The 13987-nt window shown below is 45.8% G+C and overlaps 1 protein-coding gene across 6 annotated transcripts in view; it reads right to left on the bottom strand.

Annotated features, from left to right (window-relative positions):
• The window catches only part of TPGS2 (tubulin polyglutamylase complex subunit 2), a 67453-nt gene that overhangs the window by 30297 nt on the left and 23169 nt on the right, over window positions 1-13987 (bottom strand). For 3 of the 6 annotated variants that reach the window (XR_012234850.1, XR_012234848.1, XM_073589801.1), the window contains exons 4-7: window positions 8070-8157; window positions 7658-7789; window positions 1855-1959; window positions 968-1162 (exon numbers count right to left, since the gene is read on the bottom strand). Coding sequence is in view for 3 of the 6 variants with exons in the window: in XM_073589801.1 (XP_073445902.1) it covers window positions 968-1162; window positions 1855-1959; window positions 7658-7789; window positions 8070-8157 (520 nt within the window). In the remaining 3 variants the exon portion in view is untranslated. The remainder of the gene's footprint in view (window positions 1-967; window positions 1163-1854; window positions 1960-7657; window positions 7790-8069; window positions 8158-13987) is intronic. The other 3 variants (XM_073589802.1, XM_073589800.1, XR_012234849.1) reach the window with 2 other exon arrangements.

Below are 13987 nucleotides of genomic sequence, written 5' to 3'. Positions count from 1 at the left end.
ACTGTGTACATACATTACATTACTGATCCTGAGTTACATCCTGTATTATACTCCAGAGCTGCACTCACTATTCTGCTGGTACAGTCACTGTGAACATACATTACTGATCCGGTACTGATCCTGAGTTACATCCTGTATTATACTCCAGAGCTGCACTCACTATTCTGCTGGTGCAGTCACTGTGTACATACATTACATTACTGATCCTGAGTTACATCCTGTATTATACCCCAGAGCTGCACTCACTATTCTGCTGGGGCAGTTACTGTGTACATACATTACATTACTGATCCTGTACTGATCCTGAGTTATATCCTGTACTATACTCCAGAGCTGCACTCACTATTCTGCTGGTGCAGTCACTGTGTACATACATAACATTACTGATCCTGTACTGATCCTGAGTTACATCCTGTATTATGCTCCAGAGCTGCACTCACTATTCTGCTGGTGCAGTCACTGTGTACATACATAACATTACTGATCCTGTACTGATCCTGAGTTACATCCTGTGTATTATACTCCAGAGCTGCACTCACTATTCTGCTGGTGCAGTCACTGTGTACATACATTACATTACTGATCCTGAGTTACATCCTGTGTATTATACTCCAGAGCTGCATTCACTATTCTGCTGGTGCAGTCACTGTGTACATACATTACTGATCCTGAGTTACATCCTGAATTATACTCAAGAGCTGCACTCACTATTGTAAGTTGTTACTGGAAGCAGATACATTTGTGGTTAAACACACAACATGCTGGCGAAGTTACTTTTTCTCACATCAAATTACTGTACGGTTCCTGGTGTAAAGGTGACGTTTACAAAATTGCAAAAATACTAGTACAAGCTCCTGTAAATTGGAGCATAATGCAGGCAGTAGCCCAGGACCACACAGGTAATGTCAGTGAGGACGTCATGTAGAATTATACTAAGCTCTAATCTCTGCATTAAGGACAAAATTACTTTTTGCACAGCGAGATAAGAGACTGCAGACCTTGGCAGTTGGACTCAGTCCGTAGCTGGTGAAGGAGTACTGCCACTGTGGTAGCCCCAGGTGACACAGAAGTAAGCGGTAATAAGCCGTAAATGTGTCTGTAAGGAAATGCCAGAAGAGCGCACGGTCCAGGAACCAGATGGTAGGCTCACATGTCGTCTGCCCTGGTGGAAGAAGAACACAGGACCAGATTCTGTGTGATCAAGCCCAAATTTACTGCTTCGTAGGCAAATGTTATAATACATTATGTAACCATGGATCTCTCAAATACGATGAGATGTTAGAATAGCTACATTACATGCCACCCCATTGGGGCACAGCAGGTCCCTCTTGGGGCACACGGACGTCTGGCCGCTACCCGGGGACGGAGCAGACGTCCGGCCGCTACCCAGGATGTCCAGTGGCTAAGTTGAAGGATCACTATAAGGTGATGCAGACCTTCCCAGACTACATACAGATATAAGCAAGATCAATTATACATGGCAATACAGATGTCCACTCATTACACAGGGTGATTTGCTCACTAGTTAATTAGGGGACTATGAACACTAACTGATTACAATAAGTGATACAGAGACCATTGAGTAGAGTGGGCGCACTACATGTGACAGCTGACTTCCGGCACTGACCTCACTCATCCTATGTTTCTGGAGAGGCACATGTTACCGCAGGTCTGTTGCATTAGGCACAAGTCCCAGCACAACCAGTATACAAACAACAACCAGAGACATTACAATGGGACGCGCTCATCATCTGTCATCAGTCCAATGACAAAATAACCCCAGCGATCGCCCCCCTCGCTGTGGAGATCAGGTCGTCTGTTATACCACACACACAATATGAAGCCTCTGCCAACCTGCTGCGTGTTTTTTGTAAACCAGACACACTTTCCCATTTCCATCACAAGAATCCAACTCAAAGATCATGTTCCGGGAATCAAAATGTGGCTTTTCCGAGAGCCCTTAAGGAAGAAAGGAGAAGAAAAGAAACATTAATAAGCTATTTATGTGGCAAAACTGAGTTTTACACTTAGTGTAGTTCTAAATGTGCTGCTGAATGATCACATAAGATGAAGGAGTACATAAATAGATAAAAACATCAGGAGAAAAGAGTCTAACAGACAGGAACGTCAACAGGACATGGAGCGTCACGCGACAGGTTAGATCATGTTCAAGCGGGTTACGGGACCAAAGCGTATTCACAAAAGAAAGTGTCAAGTGACTGGCGATCACGTCATTTTATCATTTAATCATAATTAATTGTTGTGCCATTTTGCATTTACATTAATATTATTATGCATTTATATAGCGCCATTTATTCCATGGCGCTTTACATGTGAAAAGGGGAAATATAGACAAGTATAGTAAACATGTGTAAGACAAGGGACACACAAGTACATAAGGAGAGGGGACCCTGCCCGTGAGGGCTCACAGTCTACAGGGGTGGGTGAGGATACAGTAGGAGAGGGTAGAGCAGGTCGTGCTGTGGTTCAGTAGACCGAGGATCATTGCAGGCTGTAGGCTTGTCGGAACAGGTGAGTCTTCAGGTTCTTCTTGAAGGTTTCCGTTGATGGCAAGAGTGTGATGTGTTGCGGCAGGGAGTTCCAGAGCATGGGGGAAGCACGGGAGAAGTATTGTATGCGGTTGTGGGAAGAAGAGATAAGGGGGGAGTAGAGAAGGAGATCTTGAGATGATCGAAGGTTGCGCGCGGGTAGGTACCTAGAGACCATGTCACAGATGTATGGAGGAGGCCGGTTGTGGATGGCTTTGTATGTCATGGTTAGGGTTTTGAATTGGAGCCTCTCGGCGATAGGAAGCCAGTGAAGGGCCTGGCATACGGGGGAGGCCGGGGAATAGCGGGGAGACAGGTGGATTAGTCGGGCAGCAGAGTGTAGGATGAACTGGAGCGGAGCCAGAGTGCTAGAGGGGAGGCCAGAGAGTAGGAGGTTGCAGTAGTCGAGGCGGGAGATGGTAAGAGCATGCACTAGTGTTTTTGTGGTTGAGGAATGAGTGGATCTGGGAAATATTTTTGAATTTGAGGCAGCAGGAGGCGGCGAGGGCTTGGATATGTAGTTTGAAAGAGAGCGCAGAGTCAAGGATCACCCCAAGGCACCGAGCGTAAGGGACTGGGGAAAGAGAGCAGCCATTGACATTGATGGAAAGGGCTGGTGGAGGGGTTGAGTGAGATGGGGGAAAGATGATGAATTACGATTTGTCCATGTTCAGTTTGAGAAAGCGAGCAGAGAAGAAGGCTGAGATAGCAGACAGACATTGTGGGATTTCATTCAGTAAGGAGGCGAAGTCGGGTCCAGATAGGTAGATCTGCGTGTCATTGGCATAGAGGTGATACTGCAAACCGTGGGATTCTACGAGCTGTTCCAAGCCGAAGGTATAGATGGAGAATAGTAGGGGTCCTACGACACAGCCTTGGGGAACACCGACAGACAGAGGGCGAGGAGAGGAGGTGATGTGTGAGAGGAAGACACTAAATGTTCGGTCTGTTAGGTATGATGAGATCCAGGATAGGGCCAGGTCTGTGATGCCAAGAGATGAGAGAGTCTGTAGTAGGAGGGAATGGTCTACGGTGTCGAAGGAAGAGGACAGGTCCAGGAGAAGTAGTGTCGCTAGCTCTTGGCGGTTAGTAAGTCGTTAGTGACTTTAGTTAGGGCAGTTTCAGTTGAGTGATGCGGTCGGAAGCCAGATTGTAACCGGTCAAAGAGGGAACAGGAGGAGAGGTGGGAGGACAGTTCAAGATATACATGCTGTTCCAGTAGTTTTGAGGCGTAAGAGAGAAGAGATATTGGGCGATAGTTAGACACAGAGGATTGGTCAAGGGAGGGCTTTTAGAGGGTGGGTGTGATTGAGGCATGTTTGAAGGATGAGGGAAAGACACCATTTGTAAGTGAAAGGTTGAAAAGGTGTGTTAGAGATGGGATGAGGACTGTGGCCAAGTTAGGGATGAGGTGGGACGGGAGCGGGTCGAGGGCACAGGTGGTGAGGTGTGATCTTGACAGAAGGGTGGAGAGCTGATTTTCTGTCATGGTGGAGAAGCTGGCTTTTACAGAACAGGGCTGAGCGGCTAACGGGCATTGGGGGCCGCGGGCCAAAGTTTTGTCTGATCGTGTCGATCTTCTGCTTAAAAAGGAGGCAAAGTTTTCGGCAGAAATGAGAGGAGGGGGAGGAGGTGCTGTTGGACGGAGTAGAGAATTGAGGATATGAGAGATGTGAAGTAAGTTTGTTTTGCGGCAGAGAGCGTGGACTTAAAGCTGGCAAGGGACTGCTTGTATGCGTTGAAGTGCTCAGTAGAATGGGTTCTCTTCCATCTCCGCTCAGCGGCCCTGGAAACCCGTCTCAGTTCTTTGGTCAGGCTGGTCAGCCAGGGCTGCCTGTTGATTGTTCGAGTTTTGCTCTGCGTGATGGGGGCAGCCGAATCAAGAGTTGCTGTTATTGTGGCGTTATAAAAGGTGGCAGCAGCATCTGTGTCATGAAGGGAAGCTATGTCTGTAAGAGGGAGAAGCGATTCAGAGAGTGATTGTAAATTGAGGTGTTTGAGATTCCTGCGAGGGTGAGCAAGTTTATGTAGCGGGAGTTGCGCTGTAGGAGAGGAGAGGGAGGAGAATGTTAGTAGGTTGTGGTCAGACAGGGGGAGGGGTGAGTTATTGAGATTAGTGAGAGAACAGAGACAGGTGAAGATAAGGTCCAGTGTGTGACCATCTTTGTGAGTGTCCGCAGAGGACCATTGAGTGAGGCCGAGGGAAGCCGTGAGTGATAGAAGTTTAGAGGCAGCCGGGGTGGAAGTGTCAATGGGGATGTTGAAGTCACCCATGATGATGGTGGGGATGTCAGCAGAAAGTAAATGGAGTAGCCAGGTGGTGAAGTGGTCGAGAAAGGTGGAGATGGCTAGTTCTGGGGGGCGGTAGATGACAGCCAGTTGGAGGTTGGAGGGGGAAGAGTAGTGGAGGGTGGCAAAGGAATTGGGGTAAAGGAGCAGGTATCAGACAGGAGCAAGCCAACTCCTCCACCACGTTTGTTGCTGGGGCGAGGGATGTGAGAGAGATGGAATCCGGCATAGGAAAGCGCAGCTGGAGAGGCTGTGTCAGAGGGAGTGAGCCAGGTTTCAGTGATGGCGAGGAAGGAGAGTTTGTTGGTGATAAAGAGGTCATGGATAAATGATAGCTTGTTGCAGACAGAGCGTGCGTTCCATAGGGCTCCAGGTAAGGGGGTTGAGGGCGTGGGGGCTGGATGAATGGGTATGAGGTTATCATGGTTGCAAAGACGTGTAGAGGATCGTGGCAGGGTGGTAGAAGTGAGTGTAGGGAGGTGTTGAGGAGGGCCAGGATTTGGGGATACGTCGCCAGCAATAAGGAGTAGTAGACAGAGCATTAGAAGGTGAGAGCAGGATAGGACATGATGTGGCCGTGAGTGTCTGGAGAAAAAGGATTGTATGTGGAGGAACAGTTGTGACGAAGCCATCTTGTTTGTAGTATCCTATTCCCAGCTGTGTGGGATGAAATGTGGCTACGTCTGTCAGCACGCCCAGGCCGCCAGCCACGCGACTATTGCTTTTCTGCATAGAGTTTGGTACCTTAACCCACTTTGACAGGATGGAATCTGTTACTTGGCACAGAAGACCTTCATGGGCATGCACCGGCTTCCTCCTAGTATCGGTGAATGACCTCTGGATATATGTGTTATTAATAACATTTGATTGGTTACTGCATGTTTCAGTTGTTTTGACATCAGACACGAGAGAAAAAGAGAAAAGGGAAGAAGGGACACACAGCCAACAACAACCCCAGGTGAGGCAATTGGCGAAACATGCACCAGCGTGTGTGTTGGTTTGTGATCCTTTGCATGCCATTTCTTTTTTTAGACTTTAATGTGTTGCTTATCTTTATTTGTTGCGGGTTGGTTTTTCAATTTTACAACTTTTTCAGGCAAGTCCTCTCTTTCCTCTTATCTACATTTTGCTGGCTTTGCGATCCATAAACCAAATACTGTTTCTCCATCTTTTCATTGGGCAACACAGGAACCATGGGTGTATGCTGCTGCCACTAGGAGGCTGACACCATGCACATAAAAAAGTTAGCTCCTCCTCCGCAGTGTACACCCCACCGACTGGCACTTGATTAATCAGTTTAGCTTAGTGTCAGTAGGAGGTGGACACGGGTCTTTCATTAGACCCTTATCTACCTCAGTGTGCGTCGTTCCCTTTCAGGTTTCCGGAGGGATACAGAGTGAATAGTCACATCTGTACTCCCACAAAGAGACTATGAGTACGGCGTGTACTGCCACCCCGTATCCTCATATGTCTACCCGGCAGGATCAAGAGCCCCTAACACGGATGCATGTCCAGGCGACCCAGACCGATCCTGGCGCCCGTCTCCCACCCACTCGCCCACCAGAGCCTGTCGGTCGATGGAGACACAGATGTCCACTAAGGGGGTTTTCTTATGGACGTCCTGATTTCTTCACCTGGATGATTAGGTACCTTCTTTTTGCCCGGCTCCAATTCATCCCTGGGAATGCTCCTTGAACAAACTAGACCTGGTCAGGGCGACGAGGGTCTATTTGGCTAGAACTGATGCGTTCCGGAAGACAGACTCCCTTTCCGTCATCCCAGATGGTGCGCAAAAAGGCCTGCCGGCCTCCAAGGCGTCTATTGCTCGCTGGATTAGATCGGCAATCTTAGAGGCTTACCGGGTCAAGAACAGAGTGCCCCCTCCTGGGGTTAAGGCTCACTCCACCCAGGCAGTGGGTGCTTCCTGGGCGATGCACCACAGAGCTTCTGCGCTGCAGCTTTGTAAGGCTGCAACCTGGTCTTCTGTCCACATGTTTGCAAAATTTTACAGGGTCCACACCTACGCTTCGGCGGACGCCAGCCTAGGAAGAAGGATCTTGCAGGTGGCGGTGGTGAGTCTGCTGACCTAATGGAAGTTTGCTTTTCCCTCCCCAGGGACTGCTTTGGGACGTCCCATGGTTCCTGTGTCCCCCAATGAAGCGATGGAGAAAACAGGATTTTGGTTGCTTAGCATAAAATCTGTTTCTCGGAGCCTTCATTGGGGGACACAGCACCCTCCCATGTTTAAACGTCTGTTATTTGTTCTGTGTATTATGGTTACAGTTGAGTTGTCTGTTTGTTCTCTATTCTATTGCTTCTCCTACTGCTTTCTCACTAACTGATTAATCGAGCGCTAGTCGGTGGGGTGTATACTGCGGAGAAGGAGATAACTTTTTTATGTGCACAGTGTCAGCCTCCTAGTGGCAGCAACATACACCCATGGTTCCTGTGTCCCCCAACGAAGGCTCCGAGAAACAGATTTTACGGTAAGCAACCAAAAAACCCTGTTTTTGTATCATTTGTCTTATTTAATCATTCAGCAGCACATTTGTCTCACCCACCTCTCTTTTTTTAGTGGTTGTGTACTTTTTTTTTTTTTTTTCCCCTTTTTTATACAAGCAGTTTTATGCATTTCTGAACTTCAATAAAGTAACATGTCTTTATTTTCACGTCATGCACATTGTTTATTGGTTTGGTCTGTTTTGCTGTGTGTGTAGTGACTGCCAAGTATCAAGATTCTGCAAGAACTTATCAGAGGTGGCAAAGGATCCCCAACCCTGGAGCCAAGAGAGAATCCACATAACCATTAGTTTCTGTACCTTCCTCGTCAGAGTCATCATCCAGGTCTGCGAGGGTCGGGGAATTGGGCAGTGAGTAGGATGAGGATCCTTTTAAGTGAATCAGATTGGAAATGCTATTGATTACCATCGAGCCAACTTGAACTGGGTTATCTGTCAGCGGGAAAAGGGAAAAGAAATCTAGATATTGACTCAAAAAAAAAAAAAAAAAAAAAAAAAAAAAAATCAATAATTCTCCAAAACTATGGCCGGGAGCACGACGAATGGAACAGAGGAGTAGACGAACGGAGCAGAGGAGTAGACTCGCAGAGCAGAGCAGTAGACGCGCGGAGCAGAGGAGTAGACGCGCGGAGCAGAGGAGTAGACGCGCGGAGCAGAGGAGTAGACGCGCGGAGCAGAGGAGTAGACGCACTGAACAGAGGAGAAGACGCACCGTCCAGCTTCACAGACCAGGACATGCGGAAGCCATTGGTCATCAGATAGAAGTTCTTCAGATCTTCCGGTAACATACAGGAGTATTTCTAGACAAGAAAAAGGCAGGCAATCATTATTACAGCAGTAATGCCTGCACACTGTGACGCATGATCAGCAGTGTAAGTTCATGGATTATAAAATACAATTTTTCTGTAAAAAGGTTGACCCCTCTTCCCCAGTTGTGGTGCGTTTTACTCACCCTCCTTGGGTCCAGTGCTGAGTCATCACCGCTGCTCCCAATGCCCGTTATTGTCTGCAGTGCTGATGTCAAGTCAGCAGCGCTGCAGACAAATCGTTGAGGTCAGCGGCTAGTGCTGTCTACTTAGTCCGAGCAACTGAGCTCAGGTATAGGCAGCAGCATTGTTGATGTGACACCTGGCAGTGGCAGAGACTCAACACTGGACCTGGGGAGTGTGAGTATAGGACACACATTGCAGCGGGGAGAGGTGGGAGCAGGGGTTTAAGTAATTGTAAAACACGGTCTCCATACAGACTAATAGGTTGTATGTGCAATGCAGGCAGGACGGCAGATGCTTTTTGTGACCTTCTCCACTCAGCAATACGATGCGGATCCTGAATGGGGACCTCCGCTCTACTGACTCCCAAACAGGGAACATGCAAAAAGGTTTTGTACATCCGATAACCCCTTTAAGATAACTCCTGAATAATGGTAGGCAGATTTAGTGAGGTCTGCCTGCGCTCTTGGTCGTCTCGCTGTGTGACTGACTCACACGGCTGGTTACACAATGGGTTACATAACCCTATAATCTCACTTTTGTTTTGCAGGTTCAGAGTCTAGTTTTCTTTGCTCACCTGCACCGAATTATACACTTAGGATTGCACACTGTAACAGAAAACCATCTGTCCGTAATGAACCTGATCCACTACTGCCACCTTGTGGTAGATTTTACACCATACAGTTGCATCCACTGACATGCCGCTCATCCGTACTGAAGAGAAAGATGGTAAAGGAATCCATTTACAAAGTTTTTTAATCAACCAAAAAAATAAACGTAATAGAAAAAAAAACCCTGATGGAACAGATGATATCCGATGCACGTGGCCATCAGCTTGAATTCTGCAGAAATGAATGGGATTAGTGTTTTATAAACTCAGAACTTCTCCTGGAGAAGGGGGGTATCATAGGTGATTCGGGCACGGACACAGAGTGTAAGCGTCCATTTACATCACACATCAAACTCTGGCCCACAGGGTGAATCTGGCCCACAGGGTGATTATATTTGACCAGCGATGCCAGCACGGCCCACCCGTTATAGAAGACTTTGTAGAGCCCATTATACCGTATGGAGGACTATGTTGGGCCCCTTATAGTGTACGGAGGACCATGTGGCGCTCATTATACTGTATGGAGGACCATGTGGCGCTCATTATACTGTATGGAGGACTATGTCGGGCCCCTTATAGTGTACGGAGGACCATGTGGCGCTCATTATACTGTATGGAGGACCATGTGGCGCTCATTATACTGTATGGAGGACCATGTGGCGCTCATTATACTGTATGGAGGACTATGTCGGGCCCCTTATAGTGTACGGAGGACCATGTGGCGCTCATTATACTGTATGGAGGACCATGTGGCGCTCATTATACTGTATGGAGGACCATGTGGAGCTCATTATACTGTATGGAGGACCATGTGGCGCTCATTATACTGTATAGAGGACTTTGTGGGAACCATTATACCGTACGGAGCACTACGTGGGGCCCATTATTCTGTATGGAGGACCTTGTGGGGCCCATTATTCTGTATGAAGGACTATATGGAGCCCATTATAGTGTATGGAGGACTATGTGGAGCCCATTATACTGTTTGGAGGAGTATGTGGGACCACTACACTGTATAAACCACTATGTGGGGCCCATTATACTGTATGGTGGACTATGTGGAGCCCATTATACTGTGCAGAAGGCTGAATTGGGATCACAGTTGGGGCATCATACTGTGTTGAGGTCATTTGTGATTATAAGTAGAGATGGGTGTGAAGACACGGGGGGTTAGCGGGTGCCCTGGTCCGCTAGCCGAAACCGAATGGACCAGGGATCATCCCACTGAACGCTTCCCTTCTTTTTATTGTGAGTGTAATGCAGGGTGAGGGTAGAACAGTGTGGCAATACTTTATTGAACCACAAAACAGGCAGATAAGACATAGAACAGTCCCAGCAAAATACCAAAGATGGTGCACATTACAGAGTGTCAACCTTCTGCTGAATACCCCACCTGTGGCACGCACAGAGAGGAGGTAACGACAAGCTTGAGAAGATGACAGTCCATTGAGGTACAAGGTCCGTTGACCAGAGGGTCACAATCTGGCTTCTCTGATCATCCCCATGGAGCCAGGTGACCGGCAGGTCTCATTCCTGGCCCCCACAAATATATCCATGGGGCTCAGGCGACCGGTGGGTCCAAATCCTGAGTACGCCCAAATGTATCCATGGAATTTGTAATGGTCAATGGAGTATATCTGTAACCTTCTAGGCGGGGCTGTGGTCGCCTAAACTGGCATCCTGTAGAATGACACATCTGTGTCCCTCGTGATGGAGCCATGATGTCTTGGCTGCTGTCCTGTAGAGAGTCTCTAGTTCTTTGAATGTTTGGATGTCTTAGCTGAATCTCTGTCTATGGAGGTATCTACCCTTTTTATAGTTAACAAATGTCCCCCAAGCCAGCATTCACAGTTAAAGGGGAAGAATGGTGATGAGGCCAACTTGCATTGTTTTATTAGATAATCAATTTGCATAGTTTTTCCGCCTCTGTTGAAGGCTATGTGCACACGCTGCGGATTGGTCTGTGGATTTTGCAAAATCCGCAGGTCAAAAGACCTGCGGTTTATCTGCGGATTAACCTGCGGTTTTGCCCTGCGGTTTATCATCTCTACAATGGAGGAGATGGCAAACCGCAGCGGAATCCGCAGAAAAGAATGACAAGTCAATTCTTTCTGCAGATTGGAAACCGCAGCAAAAACCGCGTGGAAAATTCCGCACCGTCTGCACAGTGGTTTTCATTTTCCATAGAAAATAATGGTACTGTACACCAGGGCTGTGGAGTCGGAGTCGTGGAGTCGGAGTTAGTTTTGGTTGGAGTCGGAGTCGGTAGAAATGTACCGACTCCGACTCCAGCTTAAAAAAAAATGTATTAATATTTCATAATTGAACTTTCATATGAATTTTATAAATGTTACTCAAATATATATGTTCTATCAAACTATGAACAACAGTGATAAGCAGTTCTGTTTGAGATACAGACATTTCTTACTTCTTGTGTGTCACTGTTCTCCACTGCCCTTATCTAATCTTATACTTGGTTAACCTCATGCTGCCCCAACCCCCCTACTTACAATGTATGAAACTGAAAGTGAAAATGTGTTGCAAATTCTTAGTAGTAAAGCTCCTCCTCTAGACTAGATCATACTAGGTGTGCGTCTTCCAAGCATCTCACAGCTGCCTGCTACTCAGAAGAGGAAGACTGTAAGAAGTATTATCCTTTCAACAAACTTTGCATCAGTTAACTGTGAGTACATGAGGAATAATAACAGTATTACTGACCACTATATCAGTTGTATGACCTGGCAATAATTTTGTACAATTGTTTTTAGGAAAAACAATTGTCATTTGGATTGTGAATGCAGAATTAAAAACCTGAGAATGTCAAAGAAGCATCACATTAAATCAGCTGTATTTGAACATTTCACCATCACTCAAGATAGAAAACATTATGTCTGTCAGTGTATGACAAATGATCCAGACGAAAACAAATGCTGTGAAGCCAAGATGAGTGCATATTCAGGCAAAGATAAAAATGCTCCTACCAGAGCTTCTAATCTAAAGAGACATTTACAGCGCTTTCATCCAGAAGTACTGAAAGCAGTGGATGAGAAAGACTGCATCCAAACCAATGAACCAGTGCCCAGCTCTTCCAGCCAAACAAAGGAGCAGAGAACTTTGCAGACATCAGTTGCAAGATATTTTGTCAGTGACAAAGTTACTGTGACAATGACAGTAGATACATTTAAAAAACAGATCATAGAGCTTGTTGTAAAGGATAGTGTGCCTATTTCATTATTTTCACGACCAGCTTTTATGTGTCTGAATGGGGAAATGGCCCGCAAGCTTGGTGTTTCTCTGGAGAGAGAGAGAGAATTAGAAAATTAGTAATCGAAGAAGCTTTTAAACAAAAGAAAGAACTTAAAAAAACTCTCAAGGGACGCTTTCTGTTTCTTAAAATGGATGCCTGCACACGTCACAGAGTGAACTATTTTGCCATCAATGTCCGATTTGTTTGTGACAAAAATGAAATAGTTACCAAGACATTGGCAGTAAAAGACACCAAAGCTCATCAGACCAGTGAGTTTCTCCAGGTCTTGGTGGAAAAGGTTCTGCAAGACTATGAACTTAAAAAAGAGCAAGTTCTTTCTGTCGTAACTGACAATGCTTCAAATATGATAAGTACTATTAAGCTAATGAATGAGAGTAATGATGGTGACCAGCAGCTAGATGAACATTCTGGGTCCACAGACACAGAAATGTTTGAAATAGAGGAACACAGTATTGTAACTGAGGAGCAAACTCAAGTTGCTTCAGATGAACAGCAACATGATAGTTTAGATGATCTTGTTGAAACTGTGTCAATATGTTCTTTCATTCATCACATGCGCTGTGTTGTGCATACGCTACAGCTGGCTATAAGAGACAGTCTGCAAGAAGGACATGCTGCTGCACTGATTGGCAAGGTGAGAAAATTGGCTACTGTTGCCAGAACCCCTAAAGTTGACTCAATTTTGAAGAGACGTGCTGGAAAAGGGGCAATTATTGATCAAGCCACACGATGGGGCAGTACTTACTTAATGATTCAGCGCTTGGTTGAACTGAAAACCTTTCTTGTAGACATGGCTAACCCTCAACTGACGCTAAATGAAAGTCAGTGGAATCAGGTGACTGAGCTGGAAAAATTGCTAGAGCACCCATTTACAGTGACTAAAAAATTACAAGCAGAGGACTTAACTCCAGGTATTTTCTTAAAGGAATGGAAGAACCTGATGTTTCGCCTGTCCCAAAGAGGAGGGTTAATTGCAAGTGGCATTGCTACATCAATGAAACGGAGAGAGGAGCTACTATTACAAAATAACATTCTTTTGGCAGCTGTTTATGTAGACCCAATGCATCGGATTCTTCTAGATGATCAACAGCTAAGTAAAGGAAAAGAAGCTCTGTTTGAAATAGCAGTAAGGATGAAAGGGTTGCAGAACAGTCAGGAGGAACAAGAAGAATTTGGTCGTCCTGCCACATCTTCACCCTCATCATCAACTGATGAAGAATTTAATTTCGAAAAATATTTGGATCACAAGGACCGTGCAAAGCGTTCCCGCATAGAAGAAGAGTCATCCCCATCAAGGAACACAGCCAGTACATTTCAGCAGAATTTTTCATGTGCACTAAAAGAAATTGAGAAATTTGACCGTTCATCAAAAATAACAGTGCAACAAGCGATTCCTCTGTATCCTGACATTGTCAGAGATGTTGCCAGAGTGGTTACTGCTTTGCCACCAACACAAGTTAGTGTAGAGAGGTTGTTCTCTGCTCTCAAAATAATTAGATCAGATTTAAGGGCATCCATGAAGGAGGATCTGACAGTGGCAATACTTTTTCTGAGGACAAATTTATAGATTTCTTCTTATTAACTGCATAAAAGTGTTTATTGCATATTTACTTACAGTTTAGAAAAGTTTATAAAAGTTATTTGCTATATTCTAATTGTATTCTAATAAATGTAGTTTTTGCTCTAATTGGTCTGATTACTTATATGATGGTGAGAAACTGAATAAGCACGATGTTTAATATTTTACAACAGTAAATTTGTTG

This window comes from Dendrobates tinctorius, unplaced genomic scaffold, assembly GCF_039654945.1.
Source record: "Dendrobates tinctorius isolate UK_male_01 unplaced genomic scaffold, ASM3965494v1 ptg000113l, whole genome shotgun sequence".
Lineage (NCBI taxonomy): Eukaryota > Metazoa > Chordata > Amphibia > Anura > Dendrobatidae > Dendrobates > Dendrobates tinctorius.
This window is presented reverse-complemented; position numbering and strand designations above follow the sequence as displayed.